We start from the raw sequence: 19797 nt of genomic DNA on the forward strand, positions 1-19797 counted from the left end.
ATGTCAGATCTAGGCGCCCATGACCGACGTCAGCCTAATACTTTGGTATTCGGGCCGACCGAGGACAGCGGACTACCCATAAGTAAGGACTGCAGCAATGTGGATCTTCGAACATCTACATTTATGGTAGGTACAAAACTGTACTTTTTCTGGAATTCATAAATTCCAATGCCTTGGATCAACTTATCCACACCCCACCAGGGGCAGTAAATATCCTAGACCTGGTCATTAGCAACATGGGCGACCAGTGTTGCACACCAGAGGTCAGTTCCTCATTGGTCAGCTCCGACCACAAGCTAATCAGCCTAGAGATCTACATCCCACCCCTACCCCCCATTAGGGAAACCACCGTAAAAAATTTCTCTAAAGCCAATGTCACGCTTCTTAAGACAGAAGTGGCAAACTTCATGACACACATGCAGACAGACAGTAGAGATACGACTGCTGAATCCTACACAAATGCACTTTATAAGCACTTACGCGAGTGCATGGATCTTGCTATCCCTAACAAAACCAAGATGCTAGCCTCCAAAAAAAGGAAGGCAATCTGGTGGTCCCCTGCCATAAACAAACTCTACAACAGAAGAAAGAAATGGTTGCAAAAAAAGAGTACAGTCCCATGATTGGAGGAACTCCCTGGTCAGCCTCAGTAAGAAGCTGAGATCCCTCATAAAATCCTCCAAAGCTACATACGAAAAACAAAAATCGCCACTGATTCTAAAGACAACCACAAAGCATTCTATAGCTATGTCAAGAATCCCAATGGCAACACTCAGATCTGCTCAGAGTTACAGCATAGTGTCAGTAAATATACAGAACCATCTGATACTTCCAACATCCTGGCAGATAGGTTCAGTGCTAACTTTACCCCCACTCACCCCCTAAAGGGCCCATCTCTATACCGGAAGAATGCAAAGTTCCTGTAATCACGGCTGCACAGGTAAAAAAAACACCCTCTCCAAAGCCTAGAACACAGCATCCATGGGACTTGACAACATCCCAGGCTGCGTTCTGCATGAACTACAGAATGAACTGGCACCTAAGCACCATATTCAGTCATAGCCTCACCTCAGGCTTTGTACCCACTGAATGATGCATAGTGATGGTTATCCCAGTCCACTAAGGGGGAGTCACCACGAACCCTGGCAACTACCGCCCCATTAGCCTAACGAGTCTGGTCTGCAAGGCCATGGAACGTATCATCATGGAACTTATAAACAAAGACATTAGTAATCTCCTAACTCTGGACCCCACCCAGTTCGGGTTTGTAAAAGGCAGATCATGTCTCCTAAACCTGACAGACTTCTTTGAAGCAGTCACCAAAGCCGTAGACGAGGTAAGGTGGTTCACACAGCTTATCTAGATCTTGCCAAGGCTTTTGACACCATCCCCCACTCTGGAATTATAGATAAACTCACTAAACTAGGTATAAATCCCTATGTCACAAGACTGGCTGCCAACTAGCTCACTGACAGAACCCACACTGTGAAAGTAGCAGACTCTAAATCCGACTTGATACCAGTGACAAGTGGAGTACCACAGGGTTCAGTCCTGGGTCCTCTCCTGTTTGGTATCTACTTTTCTGAAGTACAGGCTAACACAGATGGTCTTTGGCTAACGAAGTGCACTGATGACTGCAAACTAGGAGCCATAATCGAAACTCCTAATGATGTGGACTTCCTAAAAAAGGGCCTCACTGAGACAGATGCCTGGTGTCAAAGCCATGGCCTCAAGCTCAATGCCATAAAGTGCATTGTCATCCCCTTTGGTAAAAACTCTGTACCTATGAGCTACCACATAGGTGGTAGTCTACTTAACATCGAAAGTATGATAAGAGACCTTGGGAGACAGGTGGACAGTAGTCTCTCCTTTGATAATCACATTGCCACAGTAGTCAGGAAATCCTTCTACGTGGCACACCTCATCACAAAAGGTTTCTCATCCAGGAAAAAAAAGAGGTCATTGTTCCCCTCTACTCATCACTCATTTGACCCATTATGGAGCACAGCGCCCCTTTTGGTATGTACCTCACAAGACATCTACAACAACTGGAAAGGCCACAGAAATACCTCACAAAGAGGATTACTGGCTTCAAACAGATGCCCTGCGCAAACAGTCTAAAAAAACCTCCAGATTTACTCCGTCGCATATTACCTACTCAGAGGCGATCTCTGCTTAACATACAAAGCTGTGTCAAACCCAGAACTGTTGGACATGCTCCACTTAAAGAAATCGAAATCCCTCCGAGCTACATGCTCTAAGGACCTAAACCTTGTCACCACAATAAACAGAACATGCTGGAGGGATAGATTCCTCTCCCAGAGACTTCCCATACTCTGGAGCAAGCTACCTATCTGTATCAAACAAAGCTCCTCATTAGCACTCTTCAAGGAAAATCTTGATGATTGGATGGGGAATAGGAAATTCACTTCTGGGGTCACTTCTGTGGCTCTGCTCGACAGGGGCACAGGAAAATAATTTTCTTGGGTGGCGAAAGCAAGGGTACCGTTTTGGCTAGGCTTGTGTAGGCCTTAAGGCCGATAGCCTAGTACCTATCTATGAACCTATGTAAGGACTCCTTTTTTTGCCTGCTTCATTTCCAATTTCCTAAGAGAGTGAACACTAAACTAAAAACTGTTGGTTTCTAGATGTAGGAACATAGACATTTTGAAGTGATTTAAACACCTCAAATTGAAATCGAAGAATAAATAAAGTAAGAGAATGCACTGCCAGACACTTGGTAACAAACAAAACAGAATGAGTAGAGGCAAAGTCACTCCAGTGGATGTGTAGAAACAGATAAAAGCATATTTTTAATAGTTAAAATACAAAAACAAGGACTTTCAGCAATAGCCTTCATCAGATCCTTGCATCCACAAAAAAGCTGACAAATTTAAACAGCTGATAGCCAATGTAAACAAAGCTCATATCTGTCTTTGAAGTCTATGCCCTTTCAGTGCGGGTTTTAGAGACCATAGCATTTAGGCCTGGAAATGTATCTGCTTGCAAGTCTATTACCCAACACATCGCTGCTATTTCTGCCTTGTTACATAGATCTCCACCTCATATACTCATCGACAATTTGTAAAACCATAAAAATAAATGTATGATCTGGATATTTAGAGATATGTTGTGCTAGTGCTTTATTCTTATTATTCAGTCTAATATTACTGAGATGCTGTAATATTCTCTCCTTAAACTGCCTGTTTGTCTTACCAACATAGAAAGTACTGCACTTGACACAATTTGCAATGTAGACAGCATTCTTACTTGTGCAGTCTGCGTAAAAATGCACCCTCTATATCCATGAGGTAAATGGATGTTTAAAGTAGCTTGTAGATGCAATATATCCACAAGCTTTGCTTTTCCTACATGGAAATGTACCAGTTCTCATAGAAGACTGCTTAGCCTTAATATTAGAGGCATTATTGCATAAAAGACATTAAAGGTTTTGCTTACTCTTAAAACAAAATCTGGGAGCTTCCCCTATGATGCTCTTAATATAGTCATCAGCAAGTAGTATTTTCCAGTTATTCCTGATAATTTCATATACTTGTTTGTTATCATTGCTATAAGTCAGGAAGAATCTCAGGCCATTATTCTCCTTCTTGGGTGCATAATATCGTGCTCCACGTTTCACCAACTGATCTTTGGAGAAATATGGTCTCCCCCGCGTATTTTGTAGTGCTTTAATGTCTTTAATATTCCTCTCAATCTCCTCTTTCTTACAACCACGTTCTTTAAAAAGTCATTGCATCTTATCTATCTCTTTATTATAGTCTTTTTGATCTGTATATAGCCTGGAAGTCCTGAGTAGTTGCCCTTTAATAATTTGTCGCTATATCTTTCTAGGATGCATGCTGGTCCTGTGCAATACATGATTTCTCCAACATTCTTTCCTATGAATATAGGTACTCTGACTATAATCCATATTTAATTTTAGTGTCACATCAAGAAAATCTATAGTGTCATTTGAACTTAAGTCCAAAAATGTAGTTGTTAGTCTGTAAATTCAAAGAGTTGTCCTTCACTACCTGTCCAGAGAAAAAAAATACATCATCAACAAATCTCCTATAATAGGGAATAATACTGCATGGAAAACATGTATTTTCCAATGTGCCATTACAATATTAGACTAGCTATTGGCACATGGGGTGCCCATGGTCACACCCCATTGTTGCCAGTAGTATTCATTCCCAAAGACAAAGATGTTATTTTCTAATATAAGCTCTAATAATGTACATATCAAAAAATATTACTATTCTATATATTGTCATGTAGGAGGAACTGACGAAGAGCTTCTACACCATAATTATTCAGGATCACAGTAAAGAGGCTTTTAACATCCATTGTTAACGTTATTAACTTGTCTGCATCCAAAGTTTCATGGCAGGTGTGTAAAGATTTCAAAAATTGTGATGCATCCTTTAATATAGTTGGCACTATTAGTGTTATTGTCTGTAACTTTTGTTCAACGAAAATAGAGGCAGGCTCAGTTGTCCATCCTCCACCGGAGACTATAGGTCGCATGGGTGGATTGCATAAATCTTTGAGTCTTGCCATGAAACTTTGGATGTAGAAGAGTTACTGTGATCCCGGATAATTATGGTGTAGAAGTTGTACGTCAGTATCTACTACATGATAATATATATAACAGTGATGATATTTAGTTTTTTGATATGTACTTTATTGGAGCTTATATTAGAAAATAACATATTTATCTTTGGGAATGAATACTACTGGCAACAATGGGTTCTGGTCATGGGCACCCCATGTGCCAATAGTTACTCTAATATTGTAATGGCACATCCGGAAGCACAACATGTTTTCCATGAAGTAAATAGATGGAGGATGTTTATTCCCTATTGTAACAGATTTGTTGATGTATATTTTTTGTCTGGACAGGCAGTGAATGACAACTCTTTGAATTTACAAGCTATCTCAGACCAACAGCTACATTTTTGGACTTTGACTGTCGAAGATCAAATAACACTATAGATTTTCTTGATGTGACACTAAAATTAAATATGGATTATAGTCTGAGTACCTATATTTCATAGGAAGAAATGCTGGAGAAATCATCTGTTGCATAGGACCAGCGTGGATCCTAGAAAAATATAGCCACACATTATTAAAGGGCAACTACTCAGGACGTCTAGGATATGTACAGATCAAAAAGACTAGAATAAAGAGGTGGATAAGATGCAATGACTTTTTAAAGAACATGGTTATAAGAAAGAGGAGATTGAGAGGAATATTAAAGAGATTAAAGCAGTACATATTTCTCCAAAGATGTAGTTCTGGAAAGTGGAGCACGATATTATGCACCCGAGAAGAATAATGGCCTGAGAGTCATCCTGACATATAGCAATGATAAACATGTGAAATTATCAGGAATAGTTGGAAAATACTACTTGCTGATGGGCATATTAAGAGTATCATAGAGGAAGCTACCAGATTTTGTTTTAAGAATAAGAGAAACCTTAAACGAGTTTTATGCAATAATGCCTCTAATATTAAGGTTAAGCAGCCTTGTATGAGAACTGGTACATTTCCGTGTAGGACATGCAAAGTGTGTGGATATATTGATTCTGGAAGCTATTTTAAACATCCATTTACCTCATGGATATACAGGGTGCATTTTTATGCAGACTGCACTAAGAACGTTGTCTACATTGCAAATTGTGTCAAGTGCGGTAATTTCCATGTTGGTAAGACAAACAGGCAGCTTAAAGAGAGAATATTACAGCATCTTATTTATATTAGACTGAATAATAAGAATAATGCACTGGCACAACACATATCTTAATATCTGGATCGTAAGATTAGTTTTATGGTTTTACAAACTGTTGATGAGAGTATACGAGGTGGAGATCTATGTAACAAGACAGAAATAGCAGAGATGTGTTGGATAACAGACTTGCAGGCAGATACATTTTCGGGCCTAAATGATATGGTTCCTTTAAAACCTGCACTGAAAGGGCATAGAATTCAAAGATATATATTAGCTGTTTGTTTACATTGGCTATCAGCTGTTTAAATTTGTCAGCTTTTTTGTGGATGCAAGGATCCGATGAAGGCTATTGCCGAAACCACTTACCCTTGTTTTTGTATTTTAACTACTGTTTTTATGGAATGTTTTAATTCTATTCTATTAAAAATCTGTTTTATCTGTTTCTACACCTCCATCAGAGTGACTTTGTCTCTACTCAAATTGAAATGGGGTTGAAAGACATTTGGGACTATTTTCAGCTTTAACTTTAGTTTACCCCAAACTCTGCTCAGTCTTCTTAATCCTAAAGTAGGCTCGAGAAGGATAACTTCTCCCCTAGATTAACTTTCTCAATCTGAGTACATTAAAGATGAGATAATTTAATTTCCCGCATAGCCATCTTTTTTGAAACACCTTTATTAAGTTATCACTTAAGACTTTGGCACACATATTTTAATAGAAAAGAAAAAAAAAAACATATAAACATTTTTTTTCATTTACATGCATTATACATTACATTCAAGTCTTTCTTTACAGCAACTCTTATTTAGTTCAACATTATGTAAAGAGAAGTGATAGTGGAGTTTTAAGTGAAATACTTGCTCTGGTAGAGTTTTTAGTTGAATCTAGAACAGAAGCTGCTATCAAAAAGGAGATCATTAATAGAGCATATAAAATATACTGCATTATGTAAGAATCAATCAGGGGAGGCTAGAAAAGATTGGGAAGAGAGACTAGAAAAGCAACAAGGGAACAATGGGAGGGCATATGTATGGCTCCCAAGTATGCAGCAAAGTCTAGAAGGTTTTTTTTTTTTTTTTTGGGGAAGTCAGCATAGGTATTATTCTGTCCCTATCAAAAGATTTTCTTCCCTCAGGTAGATACTAAATGTTGGAGATGTGATGGGAAACAAAGAAGTAACTAGGAACATATTTTTGGGAGTGTAATGAGTTGGCAGATTTTAAAAATTCATTTACTTTGTCAGAAATATTTGGAGAAGTAAGTTATAACTTAATGAAGTAGTTCTTTTGAGCTGGGGACACATGATCTGAATTCCCTAGACATAGTAAGGCCTTGCTGAGTTTAATTTTGTTGCCTGCAAAAAAAAGAAATTACTCAAAAATATCAAAATGTAAAACAAGTGTATTTGAAGTATTGAATATTCAAAAGAGATAAAATAACTGGAAATGGGATCTTTAGAAGAAGGCAGGAGCAAACTACATATAAATAAATGGAATATGTGGGAACAATACATGCAAAATAATGTTTAGGAGGAGTGAGAATTAAGGGAAGGTAGGAACTGAGCAATTGATTTAATGGCATCTAAAGCTAGTAAGGTGGCTAATGATAGGAAACTACCAATATTTCAACAAATACCAAGTTTTTGAAACACCTGCTGCGGATCGTCAAAAATTAGAAAAAAATATGCTCTGATCTTTAACAGGGAAGTGAATTCTGTGTGGAAAAGTTCCTCAAAGGGGGACTTGTCTGCCATAAATGACTAAAACAAAACCAAGCCCAAAACCTCCAAGAAAATGAATACTAGTAGCCACAAAAACAAGGTGGTGGAGAATAGCAGAGTGGAAAAAGGCTCCCAAAACCTCAAAGCAGAAAAGACCGTGTTTAGTAAAACATGTAATACAATCCAAATTTCATGCTAAGTGCTTTCGTCCTGAAAGGACTTCATCAGAGCCTAAGTTCCTGTTGTAGAGCCACAGTATAAATACTAAATTCAGCCATTCAAAATGTGTCATAAAAAATCCAAAAGCAATTAAATGTTAAAACATTCAGTAATACTTATTAAATGTATCAAAAATGTTTTAAAATGTTTGAAATGTTTACAATAAATGTAAATATGAAACATAAAATTACAAGTTAATAGATATCAGTCTCAAAGCACTATTTAAAGATGCACGTTCATTTGAACCTTGTTTTGTAGTGGCATTCAATTCTAGTTGCCAAATTAATTCTCTGTATTCCAACAAGACTTTCCAATCACCACCTCTAGGATTAACAACTACTTTGTCAATAATCCCAAATTTAAATTTGACTTTTGAAGTACCAGGACAAGTTTTAAGGTATTTGTACTGTGCATTATTTTCATTTTTCTTGGGTATATCATATAAATGTTCATAAATTCTCTTTGTTTTAATGGATGTTCAGTTTTTCCAATATAGAAGCTCCCACAATTCTTACAAATGTATAGAACTCCCTTGGTGCAACAGCTGGCTGATGTAGTAGTTAATCTATTGCCCTTGTACATTGTAGGGAAGGTGTCAGATCCAACACTGAACTACAATATTTAGAGCCCACATTTCCATGTACCAACTCTCTTAGTGATGTACTTTGTGTTTCACTGTTGCAGTCATCACATTTGGGTTATCTGCCTGCAGGTAGCCCTCATCCGGCCTCAATACCAGAGTCTTTGGATTTCTGCATCGGATGCTGTCGCTTCTTCCTTGACGTCAGGTCGCCAGGGGTATAAAACATGCAGCAGATGCCTTTACATCAGTCTTTCTTGCCGTGCGGTGCCCGAAGCAGAAGCAGTTTGCAAGAGCCAGTTGGCCGACTCCTGAAATTTTCGTTTTCGAGTTTCAGACCCAAAATCTTCAAAAAAGCTAAGTACCCCGTTGGGGATCCTTTTTCTTGCTCTAACCGATGTCAGTAAAAGTTAACAATTGTCTTACCTGTGGAAAGCAAATACCTCACAGAGATGTTCATTCTTACTGCATCCCCTGCTTAGGGCAGCCACGGTGGTGCAGCGGTTAGCATTGCCGCCTCACAGCAAGAGGTTCTCTGGTTTCATTCTCGGCTGGGGTGCCTTCTGTGCGGAGTCTGCATGTCCTCCCTGTGGTCGCATGGATTTCCTCTGGGTGCTCCGGTTTCCTCCCACATCCCAAAGATATGCAGTAGATGGATTGGACACTCTAACTTAGCCCTAGGTGTGAGTGTTTGCATGTTTGTGCCTTCTGTGGAAGGTTGGGTGCCGGGCTGGCAACTCAACACCGTAAAACTCCACTGCCAATCATGAGTGGACAGATGATCTGCTGTGGGGACTCCTAACCAGGAAAAGCCAAAAGAAGAAGACTGCATCCCTTGCTTAGGCCCAGACCATGACATCCCTTGTTCATAGCCTAGTACCAACCTATGACCCTATCGGCCCTAAGGCCTATGCAAACCTAGCCATAACAATTCCCTGGAAATTTTTTCCCACAAAATTTACTTCTCTGGGCCCCTGTCTAGCAGAGTGACTGACATGATCCCTGGGGTGAATTTCCTATCTCCCATCCAATCATCAAGGTTCCTTTTGAAGAGGGCCAATGAGGTGCTATGCTTGACATGTATGGGCAGTCTATTCCAGAGTATGGGGAGTCTCTGGGTTAGGAACCTATCCCTCCAGCATGTTTTGTTCATTGTGATGATAAGGTTTAGATCCCTGGAGCGTGTGGCTCTGAGGGATTGGGATTTCTTTAAGTGAAGCATGTCCAACAGCTCAGGGTTTGACATGCTTTGTATGTTAAGCAGCGATCGACTCTGAGTAGACGATATGCCACAGAGTATAGCTGGAGTTTTTTAGACGGTCAGCATATGGCATCTGCTTTAGGCCTGTGATTCTTTTAGTGAGGTATTTCTGTGGTCTTTCCAGCTGTTGCAGATGTCTTGTGAGGTACATACCAAATAGGGCATTATACTCTATAATGGGTCTAATGAGGGATGAGTACAGTGGGACAATGACCTCCTTTTTTCTGGATGAAAAGCCCTTAGTGATGAGGTGTGCCATGTAGAAGGATTTCCTGACTGTTGTGGCGATGTGGTTATCGAAAGTGAGACCACTGTCCACTTGTGTCCCTAAGTCTCTCGTCACACTTTTGATGTTTATTCTCCTGCCACCTATGTGGTAGTTCATGGGTACATGTTTTTTTCCAAAGGGGATGACTATACATTTCTTGGCATTAAGCTTGAGCCCATGGCTCTGGCACCAGGCATCTGTTTCTGTAAGGCCCTTTTGTAGAATATCCACATCATTTGGGGATCCAATAATGGCTCCCAGTTTGCAGTCATTTGCAAACTTTGTTAGCTAGAGTCCCTTAGTGTTGGCCTGTACTTCAGAGAAGTAGATGCCAAACAAGAGTGGTCCCAGGACTGAACCCTGAGGTACTCCACTTGTCACTTGTCTGGAGCTGGATTTGGAGTCGGCTACTTTTACAGTCTGGGTTCTGTCAGTAAGCCAGTTGGCAACCCATTGAGTGACGTAGGGATTTATACCCAGCTTAGTAAGTTTATCTATGATTCTAGAGTGGGGGGATGGTGTCGAAGGCCTTGGCGAGGTCCAAATAGGCTGTGTGGACCTTCTTACCCTCATCCACAGCTCTGGAGACCGATTCGAAGAAGTCAATCAGATTCAAGAGACAAGATCAGCCCTTCACAAACCCAAACTGGGTGGGATCCAGTGCCTGGAGGTTGGCAATGTCTTTGTTTATAAGTTCCATGATAATGCGTTCCATGCCCTTGCAGATCAGGCTTGTCAGACTGATGGGACGGTAGTTCCCGGGATCTAAGGTGGATCCTCCCTTGTGGAGCGGGATAACTGTAGTTGTGCGCCACTCAGTGGGCACGAATCCAGAGGTGAGGCTATGATTAAACATGACACTTAGGTGGGGTGCCAATTCATTTTGTAGTTCATGTAGTACACAGCCTGGGATGTCATCTGTTCCCATGGATGCTGTATTCTTAGCTTTGGAGAGTGCTGTTTCTACCTGTGTGGCTGTGATTATCAGAATTTGGCAATCTTTTGGTATTGAGATGGGCCCTTTGGGGGGTGAGAGGGGAGTGAAGTTGGCACTAAATCGATCTGCCAGGATATTGGCAATATCCTTGGGATCAGTATATTTAATGCCATTCTGTTGTAGCTCAGAGCAGATCTGAGCATTGCCATTTAAATTCTTGACATAACTATAGAATGCCTTGTGGTTGTCTTTGGAATCTTTGGCAATTTTATTTTCGTAACTAGCTTTTGAGGATTTTATGAGGGATCTCAGCTTCTTACTGATGCTGTTGAGGGAGTTTTTGCATCCTGGGAGTTTCCTCTTTTCTGCAACAGTTTCTTCCTTCTGTTGTATAGTTTGTTTATAGCAGGGGACCACCAGATTGGCTTCCTTTTTTTGGAGAAGAGCATCTTGGTTCTATTTGGGATGGCACGATTCATGCATGAGTGGATGTGCTTGTACAGTGCCTTAGTGTAGGATTTTGCATTCGAACTTCCAGATCCCGTCTGCATGGGTGTTGTGAAGTTTGTCACTTCTGACTTCAGTAGCATGAAGTTGGCTTTGGAGACGTTTTTTAAGGAGGTTTCCTTACTGGGGGTTGGGGTGGGATGTGGATGTCAAGGGTGATTTGCTTATGGTCAGACCTGACCAATGATGGGGTGACCACTCGTGTGGAGCATCTATCTCCCATGTTGGTAATGACCAGGTCTAGGATATTGGAGCCCCCTGGTGGGACAATGGATTAGTTGACCCAGGGCGTTGGAATTTATGAATTCCAAGAACCGTTGGGAAAAGGAGTTGGTACCAGAGTAGTTTTTCCAGTTAATGGCAGGGTAGTTGAAATCACCTAGTATTAGGGTGTTTGGTTGTATCTTAATATTTTCCAGTATGTTTAGGAAGGTATAGTGAGAGTGGGGGATCTGTAGCAAGCTACAATGTGGATTGCTGTTGGTTTTGTGCCTTATTCAACGCCCAAGCTATTCGTCGCCGGGCTATTTTTGCAGCTAATTACTTTTGTACTCATTCTGTGTACTCTGAAATGGCTTCGTCAAGTCATCCGACTACCGATCTTACGAAAAAACGTAAGGATAAAGACAGATGCAGACTGCTTAGGTCCAAAACTGCCGATGATGCTTCTGTTAAGCTAGTCGCCAGTCCACCGGTACTCAGTGAGGCGCTTTCGCAGCCCCTGATACCCGCTACTTCTGATTCACAGGCCTCTACTGAAACCCATTCAGAGTCCTGTATGCTGCGAAATGCTTCTTCGACTATGGAACATGCGGATGTCTCTACCTTGGATGGGTCCAAAGCCGCTGTGCAGGCACCGGCTTCTGAGGGTGTATTTAGGCCTACAGACGTTCATATTAAACTGATGCCGTCATTTTCATCCAGGTCTAAAACTCACACCACACCTAGAAAACAGACGACCAAACCGCAGGCTCAGGCCCATATGCCTAAAAAACAAATGCTTAGAATGGCTGAAGACCTCATTACCTTAATTAGGGGAAGCCAGCCTTCCACCTCTTAGAGACCTAGAACTGATTTTCTTTCTGATTCTTCTGATTAGGATTCTGATTTTTATGCTCCTTCTGATTACCAGGATTTGCCCTTATCTACTTATGAGGATTCTGATGAAGAGTATTCCATTCCCTCTGCTTCCCCTCCAGAAGATTTTTCTTTCAGTGAAACCTTGCACACTCTTAGGGAGCATTTCCGCTGGGAAAGCCAGGATTACTCTGACTCCAAAAAGAGACTTGGGGAATTCTTACTCCTACCTCAACACAGGCCTTTAGCTATCCCTCCTGTTCTGGACATTCTAGATGATGCTTTCTTGGTATCTAGCCTTTCCCCAGACACTTTACCTCCAGCTCTCAGAAAACCTGACCATATTACAGAGTAACTGACTCTCTCAAGTTCCTCTTCAAGAATCCTTCTTCGGATCCAGAGACCATTTCCCAAGGACCAAAAGGCATTAAGGCTACTGCTGCCAAAAATCCTACCCTTTCTGATAGAGATTCTAGAGCCTTATACAGATATAGGGTAAGAAGGTATACACTTCTGCTACTTTGGCCATTAGGGCTTTAAATTGCCAGTTTCATATGTTAAAGTATCAGCAGCATGTTATGGGGCTACTTAAACAGAAAATGATGTTGATTCCTGACTGTACTGAACACAAAGAATTACAGGATTTAATGCATTCTGCAGAACAAGTTGGTAAACTTACTTTGCAATGTGGTTTTGATGCTTTAGAAGCATTTTGCAGGGCTGCTGTCACTGGGTCTGTACTTCAGAAGGCATGTTTGGCTTAAGGAACAGATCTTGCCAGATCATGTAAAAGCTAAATTACTGGATGCTCCATGCTCCCTTAAACCAAGACCGCCTTTTTGGCAACAAAACAGAAGACGTCCTCAAAAGGATGGAGGAAAAAGCTAAATCTATGCAAACTGTTAAAGATTTCCTACAAGTACAGCCTCCCAGATTCAGTAGGCATTGGCCTTCAAAGAACTGGTCCTTTCCAGTCCCTTCTAGGCCTTTTCAGTCCAAACCCAGGAACAGCAGACCACCTAGGCTACAGTCTCAGGCTATGCACAGACCTAAGCAGTGATGGACTCCCACGTCCGAAGCAGGGAGTAGTAAGCCACCCCCCTATGGAAAAATGGCACAATGACTTAACCTTAACCCTTCCAAGCCCAGCCCTGTCTAATTCCTTGAGCTCTTCCTTAGCATCCCTCCATAAGCAGGTACTGGATGTCATTCTGGAGGGAAGGAGGCCTAGTACTAGAAAATCCCATGCTGAAAAGTGGAAAAGATACTGTTCCTGGAGCCAGGCTCAGGGGATGGGCACAATGGTGCCCAGCTTACCTCATATTCTACAGTACTTAACAGAAATGCTCCACAGGGGCGTATCCTTCTTGTCAATTAAAATTCATGCCTCTGCCATTTCAGCACATTATAATACTGAGACACTCCTTTTCTCTCACCCCTTGCTAAATCAATTCCTTAGAGGGGGCCAAAAATCTAAGACCCCCCCAGGAGAGCTCCCACTCAAGCCTGGGGCCTTAACTTTGTATTAGAAAAGCTCACCCCCCTCTTTGAACCAGCTGCTGTAGCAGAGTTGAAATTCCTTTCTTGGAAAACAGCCTTCCTTCCTAGCCATCACTTCAGCAAGAAGAGTGTCTGAATTACAGGCCCTCATGGCAGTGGAATCCTTCATTACCTTCCATGTGGACAGGGTTTCCCTCAGGACTCATCCTTCCTTTATGCCCAAGATGGTGTCTTCTGTGGCTTTAAATCAGTCCAATCATTTGCCTACTTTTTTCCCTATCCACAAAACAAAGGGGAACGAATACTGCACTCTTTGGACGTGCACAGACAACTTAGGCTTAGTCCTGTCCAAATAGAATTTATCAGAAAATCTGAGCAGCTGCTAGTTAGCTTTGCTGCAGGGGCAGAGGGGAAGGTTATTTCAAAGCAAACCAGTTCCAAATGGATAGTCCATTGCATTCATTTCTGCTACAGGCACCATGGAAAAACCTACCCCACAGGGGATAAGATCACATTCTACCAGGGCTGCATCTACCTCTGCGGCATTTCTCAGAGGGGTCCCTACCACAGGGACATCCTAGTAACTGCTACCTGGAGCTCTGTACATACCTTCACCAAGCAGTACCACTTGCCTATCTTTTCTAAATCCAGAGCTGGATTTTCTACTGCAGTCTTACAGGGATTAATAGCTGGCCCTAATGCTCTTTAACTTCCTCCTCCCTTCCTTAGCTTTGGGAATCAACCCAAATGTAATGACTGCAACAGTGAAACATGAAGAACATAGTACAGCTGTGTACACTTATCATAAATGTAGATGTTCGAGTGTATTCACTGTTGCAGTCATGGTTACCCTCCCTCCAGCCCCCTGACTTCTCTTGGCTCTACCTCTCCTTCTGGTTGGTATATCTATTTTTTCTTGTGTATTTGCTTTTTGATGGGGGTTTATCATATCATTTCATTGCTTCCTATTGTGGGGGCACCTGGCATCTGGGGCAAGAAAAACTTATGTAATGGCATCCGCTGCATGTTTTATACCCCTGATGACCTGACGTCACGGAAGAAGCGACATCATCCGACGCAGAAATCCGAATACTCTGATATTCAGGCCGGCTGAGGGCTACCTGCAGGCAGATAACCCAAATGTGATGACTGCAACAGTGAATACACTCGAACATCTACATTTATGCTAAGTGTACACAACTGTACTTTTCCTGCTTTACTGTCATCATTGGAGGACCACTCACAATTGTCCTTCAAGTTGAAATCCCTCCTAAACACAAAGGTGGGTTGCTCCCTACTGCTATCGAACAAACACATGCTGACTCAAAATGTTCCAGTTCCTATGGATAATATTCTTGATCGAAGAGAAATTATTAGTGTTGTGTCTGTTCCTTGATGGGGTCATGGTTAATAGTTTAGCTGTAGACTACTGTTCCTGAAAAGCTCCTTAGTTGCTTCCTTTGAGGCAGCAAGAAGGGATTAAAGTCACTTCCTTCTGATCATGGCTTTCAACCTTCCATTTCAAAAATGAGGAACACCAGCCCTCATAATATGGAATAAATGGGCAAAATGTGGAACACGTACTTATGGCCTACTAACAACTTCAGCTAGGAAGGTCATAGGATTGTTAAAATATGCTGGTTTTACCTATAAAGAAGATCTTTTAATGAATTCATATTATTTATTTCAATTTACCATGGATTTCACTTAAAAAAAATTCCCAACACTGAATATGTTACAGACCCTTTCAATGTGGAACTTCTTTTTAAGACCCCAAATGAGGTACGTTCCTCTTAATGAGGTACACTTGAGAGGCATGCTTCTGATTGGTGCTAGCCAATCAGCAGCCAGAGGGGAAGTGTGGGAGGGAGCCAGAGCTTTTGAAGTATGTAAATTCTTACATAACTGTTAAAAATAAGTTGTCCTTTGTCCCTTGTCTGCAACCGTAGCCGGCCTTAGGCATAGGCTAACTAGGCGGCCGCCTAGGGTGCCACTGTAGCAGGGGCACTTTTTTCAGCATTTATTTGGTGAAGGTAGACCAGGATGGGGGTACCAGGTGGTGTGGGGGGGGGGGTGCCGTGGAGCCTTTTTGCCCAGGGCACCAGTTGACCTAAGGCCGCTCCTGTCTGCAACATCAATGGAGAACATCTGTACTTTCACATATACAAGAGCATGGGAAATTATTATATGCTTTTACATCTTTACCCAGCAGCCCAATAAAGGCATTGTGTCTTTTATATCCAGCCTTATGTTGTCACAGTATAAACACTGGATACATTACAGTCAATAAAAAGTACTTATTTTAATATAACTAGCTTAAACTGCAATCACTGAGACTCTGATCTCATATTTAAAACATTTCTGCTTACTATACACAAGTACTTTACAGTATAGCATGCTGCTTGCTTTAAGTTACTTGTTATACATATTTTAGTAAGAACAAATTTTTTTATCGCCTAATGATGCATCTTCAGACCCTCCATTATCCTTCTGAACACTGGTGATGAAGTGGGATTTATGCTTTAAAGTCCTTTCACCAGTTTAGTGCAATCAACAAACTTCCAGCTTTTTCTTTTAGACACTTCTTGCAGAAGCAGAGTTCTTGTGTCCCAACTGCATCTTATGGAATTGACATTTTACATTTCCTCCTTTCACTTTAATGTCTGTCTTCTTCCTCATCATATTAAGCACCCAACGCTGATCTCTGATTCAAGTTTAGGGCACTCCTAATTTTTGTAGTTGGCTCCTGGGCATTTTTTCTGTCAGTCAGTCATTTTCCTTTGGAACAATGGAAAAGGTTTCACTGGCAAGTTCTCTCTGTGGCCTTTGCTATTGCCAGAAGAACGAGAAGCAGAGCCCTGTTCAATTTGCTGACTCTTTGCTAGGTATTTTTTTTTTTAATTTCCTCCTTAGCCTATTCTACATCCAAAAATGTATTTGATCCTTCAAGAAAAAAAATATTCTAAAAACAACTGGGATAAACTTGCTGTTCTTCTGCCAGTGTGCAGTAAATAATTGTTTTCCTGAAACAAACGTGTCTTCAGTTTTTATTTTTTTTCTTCTGCCACTGGATCTTTACTAATCCATGTCATGACTGCTTTCATATGGACAAGTTTGAAGCAAATGCACAATGTGCCCTTTCAATTAACAAATCCTGCTGTGTAATATTGTACTTTTCATAAAATTAATACAGCCACCTTGGAACTTTCCACTGGTCATATTTTTAGTTGATATGTTGATTTCAGAATTCTAGTACATAGCCTACTTTTGGATCTTAATAGAAAACGTTTCTACAGTATTATTTAAAAATAAAGGTGACATTTATGATGTACCCTGAAAAGCATATACTTTAACAGCAGCATGTTATTTTTAAAAGGAATTATACGACGAGATGAAGCAACTTCCATGGAAAAAGAGATTGGAGGTTTGCGGAAAAGACCAAACAGCTGTCATGGAGAATTTGAGCTTGCTGATGTTTTCTACTTCTCCAGAAAGGGATTTGAAGCCATTGTAGATGATGAAGTTACTCAAAGGTTCTCTTCAGAGGAGTTAGTTTCTTGGAATCTCCTGACAAGAACAAACAACAATTTCCAATACATCAGCCTACGTTTGACATTGCTGTGGGGCATAGGAGTCTTCATTCGCTACTGCATTTTACTACCAATGCGGTAAGTCTAGGATGGACATATCTGGCATTTAATGCTAAGTTAACTTTGAAGGACATTATTCTTAAATATTATTGATTGTACAAAACATAAGTGCTTATTAGCTTTATACCCAAACAAACTTTAAATCCAGCAGAAAAGAACATACCCCTAAAGCTGGTGTAGACATTGAAACCAGTATGACCATCATGTATGTTGTGTTTTGTAATAAATGAAGTATTTGGAGTAATAGTCTTTGCCAGGCTGTTAAATCTGCTTTGCATCACTTTAGTGCTGTCTGTAAACCATGTTTCTTTTTTTGAAATGTTTCCTTTTTTTTTTTTTTGTTTTTTAGGCTAATGCCTTTTTTTTGTGTTTGTTACATTTATAGCTTGTTATTTAAGGAGACAAGCCTGTATCCATATAATGTGTGAATTGGTGCTGTGTTTGATGATGAAATGGTATGGCTGCAGAACCAGGCATAAATGCATAGTTTTCTAATTTTTGTTATTCTTTTGAACAAGCATAGCAGATTTCAGGGTGTCGTAACTTTGGCATCTTGTTCCCAAATACCTTTTTCAGGGTTATCCTGATTGAGTTCACTGCTACTTAGGGAAAAGAGCCCTGGCATCCACACAATTGAGATCCCTCTTTATACTTTTAGTGGTAGTAGATCACTTATTGAGTTATATAAGGCTGAGTATCTAAATATATTGTCCAGTAATTGTTATAAGAAAATCTAACAGTGTTACAGACAAGTTTTAATTTATAAGTATCATCAGATTAAGATTGGGGTTGCCGTTAGAGGTACCAGGCTTTTCTTCAACTCTGTAATGACTGATTCCCATGTGAATGATCATTAGTGAAGGGAATGTCTGCTCTTCCCCAACAAGATTGAGGCTGCAGTGTCTCAGTGATTTATTCCATCCCCACAGTGGTATGACCTTGGAGTTGGTACGTAAGTAGTAGGAGTTGGGGAAGCCATGACCCACATTGAAGTGCAAGAGGGCTTGCCCCACTCTGCAAATTTTTTTCACCTTTGAGTAATTTTGCTGGTTGTGTTCATAGTTTTGATAGTCTGTCACAATGGAGTCAAAGTTGTCATGAAGCCAGACAGCCATTACAAATTGACAAACTGCAATATTTCCGGAATATTAAGTTTAAAATAAAAGTTTAGCTGTCTATTCTTCCCAAAGTAACAAATGTCGAAGCTGTCATAAACATAAATACATGACATTGTTATGACTTCAGGCTTAAAAAGACTATTTGTGTGTAACAGTAATGTTTCACTCTCCTTAAATATTGTAGCATAAGAGTTGTGTTAGCAAAATTGTGTTTTTGTTTCCATTACAGCTGCTGCTTTGTCTTTGAAGTTGAGAACACAGCGTGAAAACATTTTATAGACCTTTGTTATATGTATGTATGTATGTGTGTGTGTGTGTGTGAAGCATAAAGGTTTACTATCAAAATGGTGAAATCCCTATTACCGATTGATGACATTGCCGAATAATAACTTTGGAAACTCTTTTGCGGAGGGTGCAATATGCTGAATGTTCAGAAGCCCAGATTTGACATTCGACATTTCCTGACCCTTTCAACTACAGCACAAACAACTTTAGAGAAATCACAACCAATTTTACTGTTTTGCAGGGGGGAAGCCACCCCTGCGTCCCCCCGTGGCCCCTCCCAATTATATATTCCAACTCCGAGATCACACTGCAGTGAGGAAAAGGGTAATTTTCCCAGTCCCCACTGTAGTGCGATCCAAGTGTAAACAGTAACACTCAAAGCAACGAATGCAAGGTACGTGTGGATGTTACAGAGTCAGTGGGATTTCCAGTTGCAGTATTGCACTTTTGCTCCTTTACCCTCGACCTTATGAACGATGATAAGGTAAGTTTCAGTATTTTGTTAGTAAACCATATGTAAATAATATGTATTTGTTTAGCGGGGTAGAGTACTGATCAATATCAACCATTTTTACACCCAGCCTGGGTGAAGTACAAACAGTTTGCAAACAAAAATACAAAAAATGTAAGCAATGACAGAATAGTACATAGAAAAAAGAAAAATGTGTGTATTATATATATATATATATATATATATATATATATATATATATGTGTGTGTGTGTGTGTATGAATATGAATGTGTGTGTGTGTGTGTGTGTACACGAATGTATGTGTGTGTATGAATGTATGTGTGTGTATGAATGCATGTGTGTGTATGTATGTGTATATATATGTGTGTGTATATATATATATATATATATATATATATATATATATATATATATATATATATGCATTCTAATGAACAAGCACTGTAATTTTCAGTAAATCTTGTAAAA

The 19797-nt window shown here is 40.3% G+C and overlaps 1 protein-coding gene across 1 annotated transcript in view; it reads left to right on the forward strand.

Moving 5' to 3' along the window:
• Positions 1-19797, forward strand: part of GPAT3 (glycerol-3-phosphate acyltransferase 3) — a 1164625-nt gene that overhangs the window by 360574 nt on the left and 784254 nt on the right. Inside the window, exon 3 of the mRNA XM_044059343.1 lies at positions 17180-17471. Coding sequence (XP_043915278.1) covers positions 17180-17471 — 292 coding nt within the window. The remainder of the gene's footprint in view (positions 1-17179; positions 17472-19797) is intronic.

The sequence above is a fragment of the Protopterus annectens genome, chromosome 17.part0 (genome assembly GCF_019279795.1).
Source record: "Protopterus annectens isolate FY-2018-M chromosome 17.part0, PAN1.0, whole genome shotgun sequence".
Lineage (NCBI taxonomy): Eukaryota > Metazoa > Chordata > Ceratodontiformes > Protopteridae > Protopterus > Protopterus annectens.